Source organism: Theropithecus gelada, chromosome 20 (genome assembly GCF_003255815.1).
Source record: "Theropithecus gelada isolate Dixy chromosome 20, Tgel_1.0, whole genome shotgun sequence".
In the NCBI taxonomy this organism is placed as follows: Eukaryota; Metazoa; Chordata; class Mammalia; order Primates; family Cercopithecidae; genus Theropithecus; species Theropithecus gelada.
In genome coordinates, this window is record NC_037688.1 from 73,911,841 (window position 1) to 73,928,035 (window position 16,195).

At 44.8% G+C, this 16,195-nt stretch overlaps 1 protein-coding gene across 7 annotated transcripts in view; it reads right to left on the reverse strand.

Moving 5' to 3' along the window:
• The window catches only part of ABAT (4-aminobutyrate aminotransferase), a 104,091-nt gene that overhangs the window by 24,691 nt on the left and 63,205 nt on the right, over positions 1 to 16,195 (reverse strand). For 6 of the 7 annotated variants that reach the window (XM_025369544.1, XM_025369542.1, XM_025369545.1 and 3 more), the window contains 4 exons: positions 12,360 to 12,457; positions 10,479 to 10,508; positions 8,081 to 8,198; positions 2,283 to 2,332 (listed from right to left, as the gene is read on the reverse strand). In XM_025369544.1, the coding sequence (XP_025225329.1) occupies positions 2,283 to 2,332; positions 8,081 to 8,198; positions 10,479 to 10,508; positions 12,360 to 12,457 (296 nt within the window). The remainder of the gene's footprint in view (positions 1 to 2,282; positions 2,333 to 8,080; positions 8,199 to 10,478; positions 10,509 to 12,359; positions 12,458 to 16,195) is intronic. The other variant, XM_025369548.1, reaches the window with a different exon arrangement.

Consider the following 16,195-nt stretch of genomic DNA (forward strand, 5'->3'; position numbering starts at 1 on the left):
ACAGCAAAAGACATACACGCGACCGTCCACAGCAGCGGTCTTCATAAGAGCCCTGAACTGGAGCTATGCAAATACCCATGGACAATAGGATTGCAGGATATCTGCAGAGGGGAGCGCTCTAAAGCCGTGAGGATAGATGGTGTGCGATTACACACCAGGAGGAATCACCCAGACATCATTTTGAATGAAATAAGCCAGACAAGGTAAAGATACACACTGCAAAGCTCCCCTTACATGCAATAAAGAACTGGAGAAATACAACTGGGTGTGGTGGCTCACACCTATAATCCCAGGAATTTGGGAGACCGAGGCAGGAGGATCACTTGAGCCCAGGAGTTTGAGACCAGCCTGGGCAACATGGTAAAACCCCATCTCTACCAAAAAAAAAAAAAAAAACCCACAAAAACCAAAAATTAGCTGGGTGTGGCGGTGGGCACCTGTAGTCCCAGGAACTCAGGAGGCTGAGGTGGGAGGATCACTTGAGCCCGGGGTGCAGTGAGCCATGATTGCACCCCTGCACTCTAGCCTGGGCAGCAGAGCAAGACTCTGTCTCAAGAAAAAAACAAGCAAACAAAACTGGAGAAATGCAGCAATCTGTTAAAAGTAAGCGGAGTGGTCTACTTAATTTGTCTGGAAGGAATAATAACTAGGTGGGGGCATGTTCTGATTCCTCATTACAACTCATTCATTCTCAATGGGAGTTAAAAAAAAAAATCTTACTCTGTTCCATATAAAGCACAGACATAAATACAACACATAGATACACTCCATATGTACTGTATTTTTGTATTACAATTTCATGACAGGGAACAACTAGGAAAATAATGTCTAAAAATGCTCCTTAAGGGGATGTTCCAATAACAAAAAAAAATTGTGAAACACTGGTTACTTGGGAAATTCATTGAGTTGTGCATTTAGGCTGTATGCATGCCTGCATGGGCGTTATACTTTTTATTTTATTATTATTATTATTATTATTATTTTTTTTTTTTTTGGAGATAAAGTCTCCCTCTGTCGCCTAAGCTGGAGTGCAGTGGCACCATCTCAGCTCACTGCAACCTCCACCTCCTGGGTTCAAGCGATTCTCCTGCCTCAGCCTCCCAAGTAGCTGGGATTACAGGCTTGCACCACCACACCTGGCTAATTTTTGTATTTTTAGTAGAGACGGGGTTTCACCATGCTGGCCAGGCTGGTCTCGAACTCCTGACCTCAAGTGCTCTGCCCGCCTCAGCCTCCCAAAGTGCTGGGATTACAGGTGTGAGCCACCGTGACCGGCCATATACTTTAGTGTAAATGTGCAATGGCTTTCTACCTCTCTCAGGATAGATATGAATGTCTTCTATTGCAGGGGTTCTCATGTGGGGTGACTGTATCCACCAGGGGACATCTGGCCATGTCTGCAGACATTTTTTGGGTGTCACAGCCTCAGGAGGGAGTTGCTACTGGCATTTAGTGGGTAGAGTCCAGGGATGCCGCTCAGTGTCTCAATGCACAGGACAGCCCCTCGCAACACAGAATTATCTGGCTACAGATGTCAACAGTGTGAGAGTTCAGAACCCCGGTCTAGGGGGCGTCGGAAAACCATGTGCCCTGCTGCTACTCTAGTCCTCCTTGGATCCCTCCCCACTCTCTCTGCTCCAGCCACGCGGCTGCCCTCGCCGCTGCCCTCTTCTCCCTGCTGAGACCATTCCTCCCGACTCCTGACCTGCCAGACCTTCCTTTCCTTCAGATCTCAGCTGAAAAGTCTTTTCCCTGGGAAGCCTCCCTGACACCCACCCTCTCCATCCGCAAATAACTCAGCTCGTGTGGGTTTCTTCTCAGCGCCTCCACTAGCTGTGTGACCTTGGGCAAATACTTAACCACTCTGTGCCTCAGTTTCTGTATGTGTAAAACGGGGATAACAAGAGTACCTGCTTCACAGACTTGTCAATATTATAGCTAGAAAGCGCTGAACACAGTGTTGGGTGCAAATTATGCTCTCCATAAACATTAACTGTTAGCATCATTCTTTTATGCCCACGAAGCACTGCCTATCTTACTCTGTAGCACTTAATATGGTTGCAATTCTCTATTCATGTGTGTGGTTAATTGACTGCCTCCGTGGGAATGTGGGCACTGCATTTTCGTTCATCAAGGCATTCCACATACCTGGCACATCGTACAGGCTCGATAAATATTTATGGAATGAATGAATGCAAGGACTATTGCCAAAATCTGCCCAGTGATTCTGTGAATGGCCGTGAACACATTTTGTCTTTATTCTGTGTAACCCCAAGACCTACCGCATTTTGAGGCTGTTGGATGAGTTTCAGCAGGGCGGGGTGGCTGTAACCTGAGGGCAGGAGAGTATTGTTAGAGATCTCATTGCATCCACGGGTTCTCCATGCCCCTCCCTCCTCTCCTTCCCTCTCCCTTCCTTTCCAACCCCGCAACTCTCTTTAAACACCAAAGGGTCTTTTATCCTTTGTTGACAAAAAGAGATTACTGGTGCCCCACCTAACACCCCTGACTCAGAATCTCTCAGGGGGCAGCCTAGAAATCCAACAAATTCTCTAGGAGATTTTGATGCTTGTTCAGGTTTGAGACCTACTGGACTACATAAACATAAGGCAAGATAAATGCACCGGGCATGGTGGCTCACCCCTGTCATCCCAGCCCTTCCAGAGGCTGAGGCAGGCGAATCACCTGAGGTCAGAAGTTCCGGAGCAGCCTGGCCAACATGGCGAAACCACATCTCTACTAAAAATACAAAAATTAGCCGGGCGTGGTGGCACGCGCCTGTAGTCCCAGCTACTCGGGAGGCTGAGGCAGGCAGATCATCTGAGGTCAGGAGTTCCAGACCAGCCTGGCCAACATAGTGAATCCCCGTCTCTACTAAACATACAAAAATTAGCTGGGTGTGATGCTGTGTTCCTGTAATCCCAGCTACTCGGGAGGCTGAGGCAGGAGAATCGCTTGAACCCAAGAGGTGGAGGTTGCAGTGAGTTGAGAATGTGCCACTGCACTCCAGCCTGGGTGACAGTGAGACTCCATTTCAAAATAGAATAGAATAGAATAGAATAGAATAGAATAGAATAGAATAGAATAAAATATAAAATAAAATAAAAAATAATATAAAATAAATAAAATAAAATAAAATAAAATATTAAAAGGGAGATAAATGTAAGAAAATTTCAAGCCTGGGGCTGACTGGGGAGTGTGGTTCAACAGTCCCGAGTGCCGAATTGCAGAGAAGATCCTCACCTTCCTTCCCAGCGCCCACTGGCTGAGTCAAATCTCGACGAATGTTTGCTCAGGAACTGAGTGAGTAGTGATGCCACCTGCAATCTGTGACCCGCAGGCCTCGTCCTGCCTTCACACATCTGCTTATTCCCAGAGTCCCACGGCATTTACCGTCCAGACTGGGCCTGACATTGCATGACAAGGCTTAGCACACTCGGATTCAGCAATTGCTCTTCTATGAATTTATCCTACAGTGTGTATAAAGATCTATGAGCATCAATCTTACTGTGACACTCATATCTCAAGACTTGAAAGCAACCTACCATCCATCAATAGTGGGTCAGGGAAATAAGCCTTCTAATGTAACGAATCAGCTGCAGAAAAGGGTGAGAGAGATTTATTTGTGCTGAGTCAGAATAATCTCTGAGATCTGCTAAGTGAAGAAGGAGAGACACAGGATACGTGGGTGCTTACACACTCACTGAATCTCTCTCTAGAAGAAGCTGATAATAATGGTTGCTTCTGGGAGAGGAACTGAGATAGGGCTCAGGCTTGGGAAAGACACGGGTCCCCACTCTATTAAAAATTAAAATAACGAGACAATAGGTGCAGCACACCACCACGGCACACCTATACCTATGTAACAAACCTGCAGGTTCTACACATGTATCCCATTTTTTAAAAAAGAAGAAATAAAAAAAGAAAAAAAATTAAAATTAAAATATTTGAAGTTAATTAATAAGGATTACTCTGTAGTGATGTTAGACTCAAGCGAGATTGTTGTAATTTTCCAGGGCTTTTTGAAAGACATTCTTAACCATTCTATTGCATGTTGGCCTCCCCTAACAAGTCAAGCTCCCCTCCTCTCCCCACCCCCCTCTTCTTTTCAGCAGTCTTGCCTTGTTGCCCAGGCTGGAGTGCAGTGGCACAGTCTTGGCTCATTGTGACCTCTGCCTCCCAGGTTCAAGCGATTCTCGTGCCTCAGCCTCCGGAGTAGCTGGGTTTACAGGTGTGTGCCACCATGCCTGGCTAATTTTTTTGTATTTTTAGTAGATACGGGGTTTCACCATGTTGGCCAGGTTGGTCTTGAACTCCTGTCCTCAAGTGATCCACCCACCTCGGCCTTCCAAAGTGCTAGGATTACAGGTGTGAGCCACCGCACCCGGCCTGAAGTCAAGCCACTTTCTATCTCCTGATAATTAATGCACCTGCCCTGCAGATCATCTCCCAGTCAGTCCTGGGAGACAATTACACATAAGGTTGGAGAACAAGAGGGCAGCAGTGTCTCTCTCTACGAAAAGAACTCAGCAGCTGACCTCATGTGTTTGACTTGAGTTTCCAAAAATCACAGCTCTCGCCCTGATGAATGCATCCTCACTTTCATGTGTCTGGAAGCCATAGGGGGACCGAGATGGTCAACTGGAGTTTGTGCAAAACGAGCTTGCTGATGTCATGGCCTGAATTTCCACCCCAAGGTTCATACTAACTCCTGCTGAATTTGAACATCATCAGCTAATCTCAGAATTCACTCCTTGAAGCTTTTCTTTTTTTTATTGTTTTCTTTGTTTGTTTGTTTGTTTGTTTGAGACAGGGTCTCACTCTGTTGCCCAGGCTGGAGTGCAGTGGTGTAATCACAGCTCACTGCAGCCTCAACCTCCCCAGCTTAAGTAATCCTCCTACTTCAGCCTCCTGAATAGCTGGGATTACAGGTGTGCACCACCATGCCCGGCTACTTTTTGTTTTTTATTTTTACAGACAGGGTTTCACCATGCTGGCCAGGCTGGTCTCAAACTCCTGAGCTCAAGCCATCTTCCTGTCTTAGCCTCCCAAAATGTTGGGATTACAGGTATGAACCACTGTGCCCGGCCAAATACATTTACTTTGAAAGGAGACTTTATATCAGTGTGGCCAGAGGTTGAATGCCATGGGCACAATCTTTCTGTTGCCTGCCCAAGCCTCTGAGCTTGGGCCACGCGCTCCTCCACAGTAAGAGATCAGCCAGTGGAGACAGGTATTAAAGACCTGGCATCACCCAGGGCAGACTTTCTCCTAATAGAATAGAAAAGTGAAAGTGATTTGAAATGCCTTGGGGTTCCACGCTGCCTGGTCGAGAAGGTAGATGGGAGAGTCACGGACGGGGACAAAGGTGGGGAGGACTATTAACATTCATTCCTGGCACTCCCCCATCCTACTCCAACACATGCTAGGCCCAAGACTGAAAAGTGCACCTTACTCAAAAAAGGAACACTCTGGGTTTCTCCAACTGTTTCCGGGCCAAAGGTCTTTAAGCCCTGGCTCCTTATCAACACTGCCTGTGTGTTCATGACCTTTTTTTCCCTCTGGAGAGATAAGCCCCTTCCAGGTAAACCTCATTTAGCCTCAGATGCGGTGTGCCTTACTGGCTTCTGAAGAAGAGATGAGAGCAGAGCTGGTCCCTCTGATCAGGGAAATCCTGCCTTGGGCTTTTGATGCTGTGGGACCCCCACATTTTAGGGCAGGGCAGGGGCAGGTGTCTGCAAGGCAGCTACCATAGAAATAAGCTTGGGAGGCAGAGAGTCATTTGTTCACACACTGGCTTAGCCTTGGATTCCCTGTGTATGCCGGGAAAACCCTGTAAGCTCCTGAAACTTGGGCCCATCAGTCAACTGGAGGTGATGTTAAAAGACCCTACTCTAAGGCAGTTGTAGCCATTTAATGAGATAACATATAAGGCACTTGGCAATATGCCAGATGCATAGTAAATTCTCTATAAATATCAACTTAAAAAAATCTTTTCGAAGACTACAGATATGGGAGGACAGGTAGCCAGAGAGAGAACTTTTAGAACTTCTAGAATGTTTCCGTTTTTGTTTTTTACTGAGACAGGGTCTTGCACTGTTGCCCAGGCTGAAGTGCAGTGGTGTGATCATAGCCCACTGCAGCCTCAAACTCCTGGGCTCCAGCGATCCTCTTGACTGAGCCTCCAGAGTAGCTGGGACTACAGGCATGCACCTGTAGGCATGCCTAGCTAATTTTAAAAAATTTTTTGTAGAGATTGGGGTTGGGTCTCACTATAATGCCCAGATTGGTCTTAAACTCCCGGCCTCAAGCAATCCTCTTCCCTTGGCCTCCCAAAGTGCTGGGATTACCAGCATGCACCACCGTGCCTGACCAAACTTCTAGTTTTTTTTAACGAACGTTGCTAATCTGATTCCCTGACCTTCATGCACACAGTGGCTAGCTGGGCATTCAGACTGAGGGACTCCTGGGGGGTGGGTCACAATCCCACAGCTAATATATAGTGGAGCCAGGATTTGAACCCAGGACAAGTCAAGAGCCCATCCCTTCCACTCCCACACAAAGGGGAGATGGGGTTTCGTAAATCTTTGTCTCCAAAATGCCTTCCATGGCTGAGGCATTCCTGAATGATGGACTTCCCCCCAAAAATGAGTCCACTTATTGTCTAATAGCATCTTAGTGGGAAATAAATAGGTGTGAGGAAACGAGCAGGGGAAGAAGAAGCGGTGTGGACAGCCAAGGCTGGGTCTCAAGGAAAGGCTCCAGGCTGCTGAGCAGAGTCCAGAGGGAATGCTGATTGGGGGCTGGGAGGTGACCCTGGGAGGCAGAGGCTGTGGGCGTCCCACCAAGGTCACTTTTGCTGGGCAGGTCGCTGTTTCCCAGCTGCTCTGTGTGTTGGTTGATAATAACTCCAGCTGCCTCCTTGCCTGGAAAACTGCCCTTGGCAAATGGAAGCCGCTTTGCCCAGGAGATTGTACAAGTTCTCCCCTCTGGCAGCTGATGGGTGATGACTGGCTGGTGAAGGGGCATAAAAAGCCAGACCCTTTCCTTCATTCTGAGACCAACTGTGGGGTGTGGTGCATGCTCCAGAGCCCCAAGTGGGGTCAGGCTGTGGATAGTTCCAGCTGAGACCTTCCTTCTTAGCTTCTTCCCCCTGCCCTAGGCTCTTTCCTTTCCTCCCCTTTCTCCTGAGAGCTCTCCCTCAATCAACAACCTGCCCAAGAATCCCTACCTCTGGCTGGTTTCAGTGGCTCACATCTGTAATCCTAGCACTTTGGGAGGCCGAGCTGGGAGGATCACTTGAGTCCAGGAGTTTGAGACCAGCCTGGACAGTATAGTGAGACCCTGTCTCTAAAAAAAAAAAAAAAAAAATTAGGCTGGGCGTAGTGGCTCACACCTATAATCCCAGCACTGTGGGAGGCTGAGGCAGGCAGATCACTTGCACTCAGGAGTTCTAGACTATCCTGGCCAACGTGGTGAAAGTCCATCTCTACTAAAAATACAAAAATTAGATAGGCATGGTGGCGCGAGCCTGTAATCCCAGCTACTTGGGAGGCTGAGGCACGAGAATCGCTTGAACCCGGGAGGTAGAGGTTGCAGTGAACCAAGATTGTGCCACTTCACTCGAGCCTGGTCGACAGAGCAAGACTCCATCTGAAAAAAAAAAAAAAAAAAGCAGGGGAAAAAGGAAATCCTCACCTCAGGCTCTTCTTCGAGGACCCTCAACCTAAGACACCTACCTGGGGGCCACTGTCGTCACACCAATGGGTTTGCGTTCTAGCTATGATTCCTATGCAAGGTACCAAACCTTTCTACGCTTTGTTTACCTGTCTGCAAAATGGGGATATTAATACATACTTACCTTGTAGAATTTGGGGAAGGAGTAGATGAGAGAGGACATATAATATGTCTAATAATATGTCCCTTTACACATTACTTATTTTTTTCCTACCCCTGAGCAAAGTGTCAGGCAACACCCTGGGATGTGCCTGCTGGAAGCCACATCCTAATACCTGGATAATCACAACTAGGAGAGACAGAAACAGAGGTTATCTCCAAGGAGTGATTTCCCAGCTCTTACCTATGGGGACAGAGGAGATCTGGCAATAAAGATCCAGCATTCGGTTGCCGTCCACATCAACCAGGTAATTGCCTCGGCTCTCTTCGTAATTGCAGAAAAAATGCACAGCCTCTGCATTCTTGGAGAAAAAAAGAGACTAACTCAGGCTCACCGCCACTCCCTAGATTCTTGGTCTTTCAGGATTAAGCTTGTGTCAGTGAAGTACACCATATCGTGACTATCTGTGGATACATAGGGGCATCTGTGGGTGCCGGCAATGTATTTCTTGCTTTGGCTAAGGGCATGGGTGGTTTGCTTTATAATAGTTCAGTAAGCTGTGATTTTATATTTCATGAATTTTTCTGTATGAGTTTTATACATCAGAACACAAAAAGAGATACAAATCTGAAGTTGATTCTGTTAAGATATGTATGGTAAACCTTAGAGCAACCTCAAAGAAAACTAAAAATATATAGTAATCGTTAAATAAATAAAAATGTTACACTGGAAAGTACTCACTTAATGCAAAATAAAAAACATGACAAGAGAGCTGAGCACAGTGGCTCATGCCTGTAATCCCAGCACTTTGGGAGGCCAAGGCAGGTGGATTATCTGAAGTCAGGAGTTCAAGACCAGCTTGGGCAACATGGTGAAACCCCAGCTCTACTAAAAATACAAAAATTAGCCAGGTGTGGTAGCGGGCACCTGTAATCCTAGCTACTTGGGAGACTGAGGCAGGAGAATTGCTTGAACCCAGGAGGTGGAAGTTGCAGTGAGCTGAGATTGTGCCACTGCACAGCAGTCTGGGTGACAGAGTGAGACTTCATCTCAAAAAAAAAAAAAAAAAAAAAAGGGTTGGGTGGGGTGGCTCATGCCTGTAATCCCAGCGCTTTGGGAGGCTGAGGCAGGTGAATCACGAGATCAGCAGTTCGAGACCAGCCTGACCAACGTGGTGAAACCCCGTCTCTACTAAAAATACAAAAAAATTAACTGGGCGTGGTAGCAGGCGCCTGTAGTCCCAGAGACTTGGGAGGCTGAGGCAGGAGAATCTCTTGAAACTGGAAGGCGGAGGTTGCAGTGAGCCGAGATTGCACCACTGCACTCTAGCCTGGGCAATAAGAGAAAAACTCCATTAAAATACAAAAAAAAAGGCTGGGCGCGGTGGCTCACCCCTGTAATCTCAACACTTTGGGAGGCTGAGACGGGCGGATCACGAGGTCAGGAGATTGAGACCGTCTTGGCTAACACAGGGAAACCCTGTCTCTACTAAAATACAATAAAAAAAAAAAAAAATAGCCGGGCGCAGTGGCGGGCGCCTGTAGTCCCAGCTACTCGGGAGGCTGAGGCAGGAGAATGGCGTGAACCCGGGAGGCGGAGCTTGCAGTGAGCCGAGATCGCGCCACTGCACTCCAGCCTGGGTGACAGAGCGAGACTCCGTCTCAAAAAAAAAAAAAAGAGAGGAACAAAAGAACAAAAGACAGAAGACATATAGAGAACAACAATAAATGGCAGCTGTAAATACAACCATATGAATAATAACATTAACTGTGAATGGATTCAACAATCCAATCAAAAGGCAGAGACTATCAGACTGGATAAAAAGAACCAACTCTATGCTGTTTACAGAAGACATTTTAGATTCAAGAACACAAATAGTTTGAAAGTAAAACGATGGAGAAAGGTATCTGATGCACACAGCAACGGTAAGAAAGCTAGAAGGGGTTGTACTCATATCAGAAAAAATAGGCTATAAAAATGTTACTAAAGAGAGAATATTATAATATTAATATTATAAAGGGTCAATCCACTAAGAAGATATGACAATTATAAACATATTTGCACCTAACATCAGAGCCCTGAACACATAGAGCAAAAACAGAATCAAAGGGAAAAATAGTTTGATAATAATAGTTGAAGATGTCAACATCTGGCACTCCATAATGGATAGGACAACTAAGCAGAAGGTGAGCAAGGAAACAGAAGATTTGAACAATATTCTAAAAGCAACCGACCTAACAAACATCTATAGAACACTCTGCCCAACAACAGAGGAATACAGATTCTTCTCAAGTACAGAGGGAACATTCTCCAGGATAGACCATATGCTAGACCATAAAAAAAGGCTCAATAAATTTAACAGGATTGAAATCACAAAAATGTGCTTTCCAACCACAATGGAATGAAACCAGAAATCAATAACAGAAAGAAATTTGGGAAATTTACCAAAGTGTGGAAATTAAACATCAGGTAAATAACCAACGGGTCAAAGAAGAAATCACAAAGGAAATGAGAAAAAATATTTAGAAAAAAAGCCAACTACATTATTTTAAAACAAGAGCCAGAACAGATTAAGCATCTGTCTTTTAACTCAGTTGTGATAGAGAAGCAACACAAGGAACATTACCTCATCCTCACTTACCTGAATTATATTCAGCTGTTTCATTAACGCCTGCAGGCAAGAAGAAAAAAAGCATTATAGCAAGTCCACACTCTTTTTTGCCAAAATAGCTTAAAGTCTTTCATGTTTTCCCAAGTCTTGACATTTTCTATAACTTAATATTTTATTAGTCAATAATATTACTTTAAAAATTACTTGATATAAATAGTTGACAGGAAACTATTCCATTACACACTTAAATTACTAGTACAATAGACAGGCTGAAATTCAGACACCTGAAAGATAAAATAAACTAAAATATTTAGCAAGAAAATCTCAAGCTGAAGGTGTTTATCTAGTGTCCATAAAAACACAGATTCTCTGTTATTTGGGAAAAAAATGGTGTTAACACCTCATTAAGAATATAAATAACTGAAAATATTAACTTGCATATCAAAGAACCATTTATAATTATAATCCAAACACTCCATAAACCACTTGTACTTTATTCTATACAGAAACAGGGAATTAGAAACTAGCTGCTTTGATATTACAAAGATTTCAACTCCAAAAGTAATTCAACATAAAATAGATGTTACCAGTTAGTGTCATAAAATTATGTATTTCCAGATAAAAACACAGGATAATATTCATGAAAAAAACATGAAGAGGTATTCCAAGAATTTTACTACTACTAGATTAAAATCTATCTCCCCAATAGAAATATGCATTTAAAATCTCTCCCATTTGTTAGCAAAACACTATCCAAAATAACTACAATCACTTATATTAGTACAAAGATTTCTGGATTTATAAAATAGTTGCAATGACAAAAGAAGTATGTTTTGACAGTTAAAAAAAAAAAAAAAAGACATTACGGATGAAATATGCAAAATATGCAAAGAAAAAATAAATTTGTATTAGAAAGGTTTCAAGACCAAGTTCAAGGGCATTTGATCTCTGAGCCCTGTGCCATGTAACACTGCCATGTTCTTCCACTGTTGGTTGGATGTTGTACCCCAGCCCTTGATTCTGGACTTAAGGCAAGCTATGACTTGCTTTGGCCAGCAAAAGGAGGCAGCAGTGATGGCAGACCCATACAGCACCCAGGCCTCAGTAGAACTGTAGCATGTTCTCCTCTTGCTTTTGTACACCTTTGTCATTGCCATGAGGACAAGCCCCGTCTAGCCTTCTGGAACATGGCAGACACATGGAAGAGAACCAAATCACTGCAGTGATTCAAGCCATACCTAACCTAGATCAACCAACAGCCAGCCATCCCCCAGGCATACAGGTGAGCCCAACAGAGTTGCCTACCCAAATCCCAACGAACCTTAAGTGCATGAGCAATTGGCTTGCTCTATGCTAGTGGGATTTTTGTGGCTGTTTGTTATGAAGTATTACTGTGGTAACAGAAAACTGATACATCTCCTCTGTTATGCCTTCGTTGGCTTCTTTTTTTTTTTTTGAGATGGAGTCTTGCTCTGTCGCCCAGGTTGGAGTGCAGAGGCACCATCTCAGCTCACTGCAAACTCTGCCTCCCGGATTCAAGTGATTGCCTTGCCTCAGCCTCCCGAGTAGCTGGGACTACAGGCGCGTGCCACCACTCCTAGCCAATTTTTGTATTTTGAGTAGAGACAGGGTTTCACTATGTTGGCCAGGCTGGTCTTGAACTCCTGACCTCAAGTGATCCTCCCGCCTCGACCTCCCAAAGTGCTGGGATTACAGGCATGAGCCACCGCTCCCAGCCCTTCTTTGGTGTCTTACGGCAAAATGGCCTAATTGAATATCTCGGATCTCTGGTGATGAACTCTCTGAAAGCAGCTGACAATCAATACAGGTCCCTAAGCTTGGCTGTGCTCTTGCTTCTTAGGCCCCTTTCTCCCTTTTCCAAAATACCCCACTCAGGTGTGCTCAACTCACCCGAGATCTAGGCCCTGGGACTTCCGTCTTCATCAGAGGCCCATCATAATCAAATTCAACGTCGACTTTGGCTGCGGGTTGACTAATGTGTCTGGATCCTGTAGTAAACAAAGACAATGAGAAATCCCTGGTGACAGCTGAGATCATGAGGATTCTGCCCTGACTGATGCCCAATGTCCCTAACAGAGGTAGTGCCAGGACCTTAGCCCCATCCCAGCCAGACCACCCCGGAACACTGTGTCTGGACAGACCAACTGGGGCACCACGAGGACACTGTAGATTTTAAAAACGGGAAAACCCAGGGTCAGCAAAGTTGTAGGCAAGTAGGCATGATCCTGTTTTACTGGCATGAGTACAAGCTGGTGCCAGCTTTCTGTTTATTTATTTATTTGAGACAAGGTCTTGCTCTGTTGCCCAGGCTGGAATGCATTGACCCCAACATGGCTCACTGCAGCCCTGACCTCCCAAGGCTCAGGTGATCCTTCTACCTCAGCTTCCTGAGTATCTGGGATTACAGGCACGCACCACCACGCCCGGATAATTTTGGTATTTTTAGTAGAGATGGCGTTTCGCCATGTTGCCCAGGCTGGCCTCAAACTCCTGGGCTCAAGCAATGCACCTGCTTTGACCTCCCAAAGTGCTGGGATTATAGGCGTGAGCCACCATCCCTGATCTGATGCCAGCTTTCTATTGCTTTCAACTGAGCAATCTCATTTTTGATGATTCATCCTAAGAAAAGAATGGGACCAGTACACAAAGATGGAGGTAAACAATATTCATTATATATTGTCTATAAGAACAGCAAAGAGGGCCAGATGTGGTAGCTCATGCCAGTAATCCTAGCACTCTGGGGGTCCAAGGTGGGTGGATTCCTTGAGCTCAGAAGTTCACGACCAGCTTCAACATGGTGAAACTCCAACTCTACCAAAAAAACCCAGAAAACAAAAATTAGCCAGGCATGGTGGTGAATGCCTTTAGTTCCAGCTACTTGGGAGGCTGAGTTGGGAGGATTGCTTTAGCCTGGGAGGTTGAGGCTGCCGTGATCCATGACTGCAGCACTTCAGCTTGGGCAACAGAGTGAGACGCTGTCTCAACAAACGAACAAAAAACAAAGAGAAAACAACCTAAATGCCCAGCACCGGAAGTCAGCTAAGTAGAATGTGGCATAGCCAACCATTTCATGGAATATTATGTACCCATTGTTTTGAGGTTGACATTTGGAATATTCACGTACATGGAAAGATGCCCGTGGCATTAGCACCTGAAAGGTCAGATTCCAAAAAGTATCCAAAGTTTGTAAAAATGTAATCTACATCCAAATGTATATAGACCCAAGTTTCTCAACCTTGACAATATTAACATTTTGGGGTTGGGTAATCCTCTGTTGTGGGGGGCTGTCCTGTGTATTATAGAAAGCTTTGCAGCATCCCTGGCTTCTACCCACCAGAAGCCAGGAGCACCCAAACCCAGTTGTGCCTATCAAAATTACCTAGGAAGCATTCATCCCATTTCTAAATTCAGATGGTCCCATTTAATAAATGGTTTCTGTTTTAAAAATCAAGCTTTGGGTCTGACATGGTTGGGATCTATGTCGCCGCCCACATCTCATGTTGAAATGTAACCCCTAATGCTGGAGGTGGGGTCTTGTGGGAGGTGATTGGATTATGGGGACAGTTTCTCATGGTGTAACACCATCCTGCTTTGTGCTGTCATGGAGAAAGTGAGTTCTCATGAGATCTGGTTGTTTATTTATTATTTATTTATTTATTTATTTATTTATTTATTCTTTGAGACAGAGTGTCACTCAGTTGCCCAGGCTGGAGTGCAGAGACACAATCTTGGCTCACTGCAACCTCTGCCTCCCAGGTTCAAGTGATTCTCCTGCCTCGGCCTCCCAAGTAGCTGAGATTACAGGTGTCCGCCACCACGCCCGGCTAATTTGTGTATTTTTAGGCCGGTTGAGATCTGGTTGTTTAAAAGTGTGTGGCTGGTCGGACACACTGGCTCATGCCTGTAATCCCAGCACTTTGGGAGGTTGAGGCAGGTGGATCACCTCAAGTCAGGAGTTCAAGACCAGCCTGGCCAACATGGCGAAATCCCATCTCTACCAAAAATATAAAAACTAGCCGGGTGTGGTGGCAGGCACCTGTAATCCCAGCTATTAGGGAGGCTGAGGCATGAGAATTGCCTGAACCTGGGAGGCAGAGGCTGCAGTGAGCCAAGATCGTGCCACTGCACTTCAGATTGGGTGACAAAGTGAGACTCCCTCTCAAAAAAAAAAAAAAAAAAAAAAAGTGTGGCTTCTCCCTGCTTGCTTTCTTGCTCCTATTCCTATCATGTGAGACACCTTGCTCCCCCTTTTCCTTCCACCATGATTGCAAGTTTCCTGAGGCCTCCCCAGAAGCTGAGCAGATGCCAGCATCATACTTCCTGTACAGCCTGCAGAACCATGAGCCAATTCAACCTCTTTTCTTTAAAAATTACCCAATCCCAGGTATTTTTCTGTAGCATTGCGAGAACAGACTAATACATGGTCACGCATCATTTGTTTGAAACGCATTTCACATTTTCCACGTAACGTATAATGAATTTACAGAGGGTGTTTGATTTCCCGGGTTAATCCCACAAATCTTTTTAGCTCCGTATGTTGCTGAAACACAAAGGGTAGCTCAAGCCCAAGCCTTGCTGATCCCTGAGTGAAAGACAGGTGCAGTGAATCCAAGACAAGTGTGTGAGGGTTTACCGTCAGGAACCCCTAGAAATCCCTTTAGTGTTACTGTTGATCTTTCACCTTCCCGGTACTATCTGATGGTTGGGAAATGTTAGTTCCTCTTACTGGGGTTGCCATAATTGTACCAAACTAGGGAATCAGTGGACACTTTATATAAATTACATAAATAATCGAATTTCGTCTTCATATATATAATAAATATACATATATAACAAAAATATATTATATAACTAAAAAATATATTATATAATATATTATTATAACAAAAATATAAATATATTATAACTAAAATATATATTATATAACAAAATATATATAATATACTATAACAAATATATATAATATTATAACAAAAATATGTATTGTATAATACATTATAACTAAAATATATATTATATAATATATTATAACTAAAATATATATAATACATTGTACCTAAAATATATATTATATAAGATAACTAAAAATATATATATTTTTTATATATATGTATATATATTTTTTGAGACGGAGTCTCGCTCTGTCACCCAGGCTGTAGTGCAGTGGCACGATCTCGGCTCACTTCAAGCTCCGCCTCCTAGGTTCACGCCATTCTCCTGCCTCAGCCTCCCCAGTAGCTGGGACTACAGGCGCCCGCCACCAAACCCGGCTAATTTTTTGTATTTTTAGTGGAGACGGGGTTTCACCAAGTTAGCCAGGATGGTCTCGATCTCCTGACCTTGTGATCCGCCCACCTCGGCCTCCCAAAGTGCTGGGATTACAGGCATGAGCCACTGCGCCCGGCTATATAATATATTATAAAAAATATACTATAGGCCGGGCGCGGTGGCTCAAGCCTGTAATCCCAGCACTTTGGGAGGCCGAGATGGGCGGATCACGAGGTCAGGAGATCGAGACCATCCTGGCAAACACAGTGAAACCCCGTCTCTACTAAGAAATACAAAAAATAGCCAGGCGAGATGGCGGGCGCCTGTAGTCCCAGCTACTCGGGAGGCTGAGGCCGGAGAATGGCATGAACCCGGGAGGCAGAGCTTGCAGTGAGCTGAGATCCGGCCACTGCACTCCAGCCTGGGCTACAGAGCGAGACTCCGTCTCAAAAAAAAAA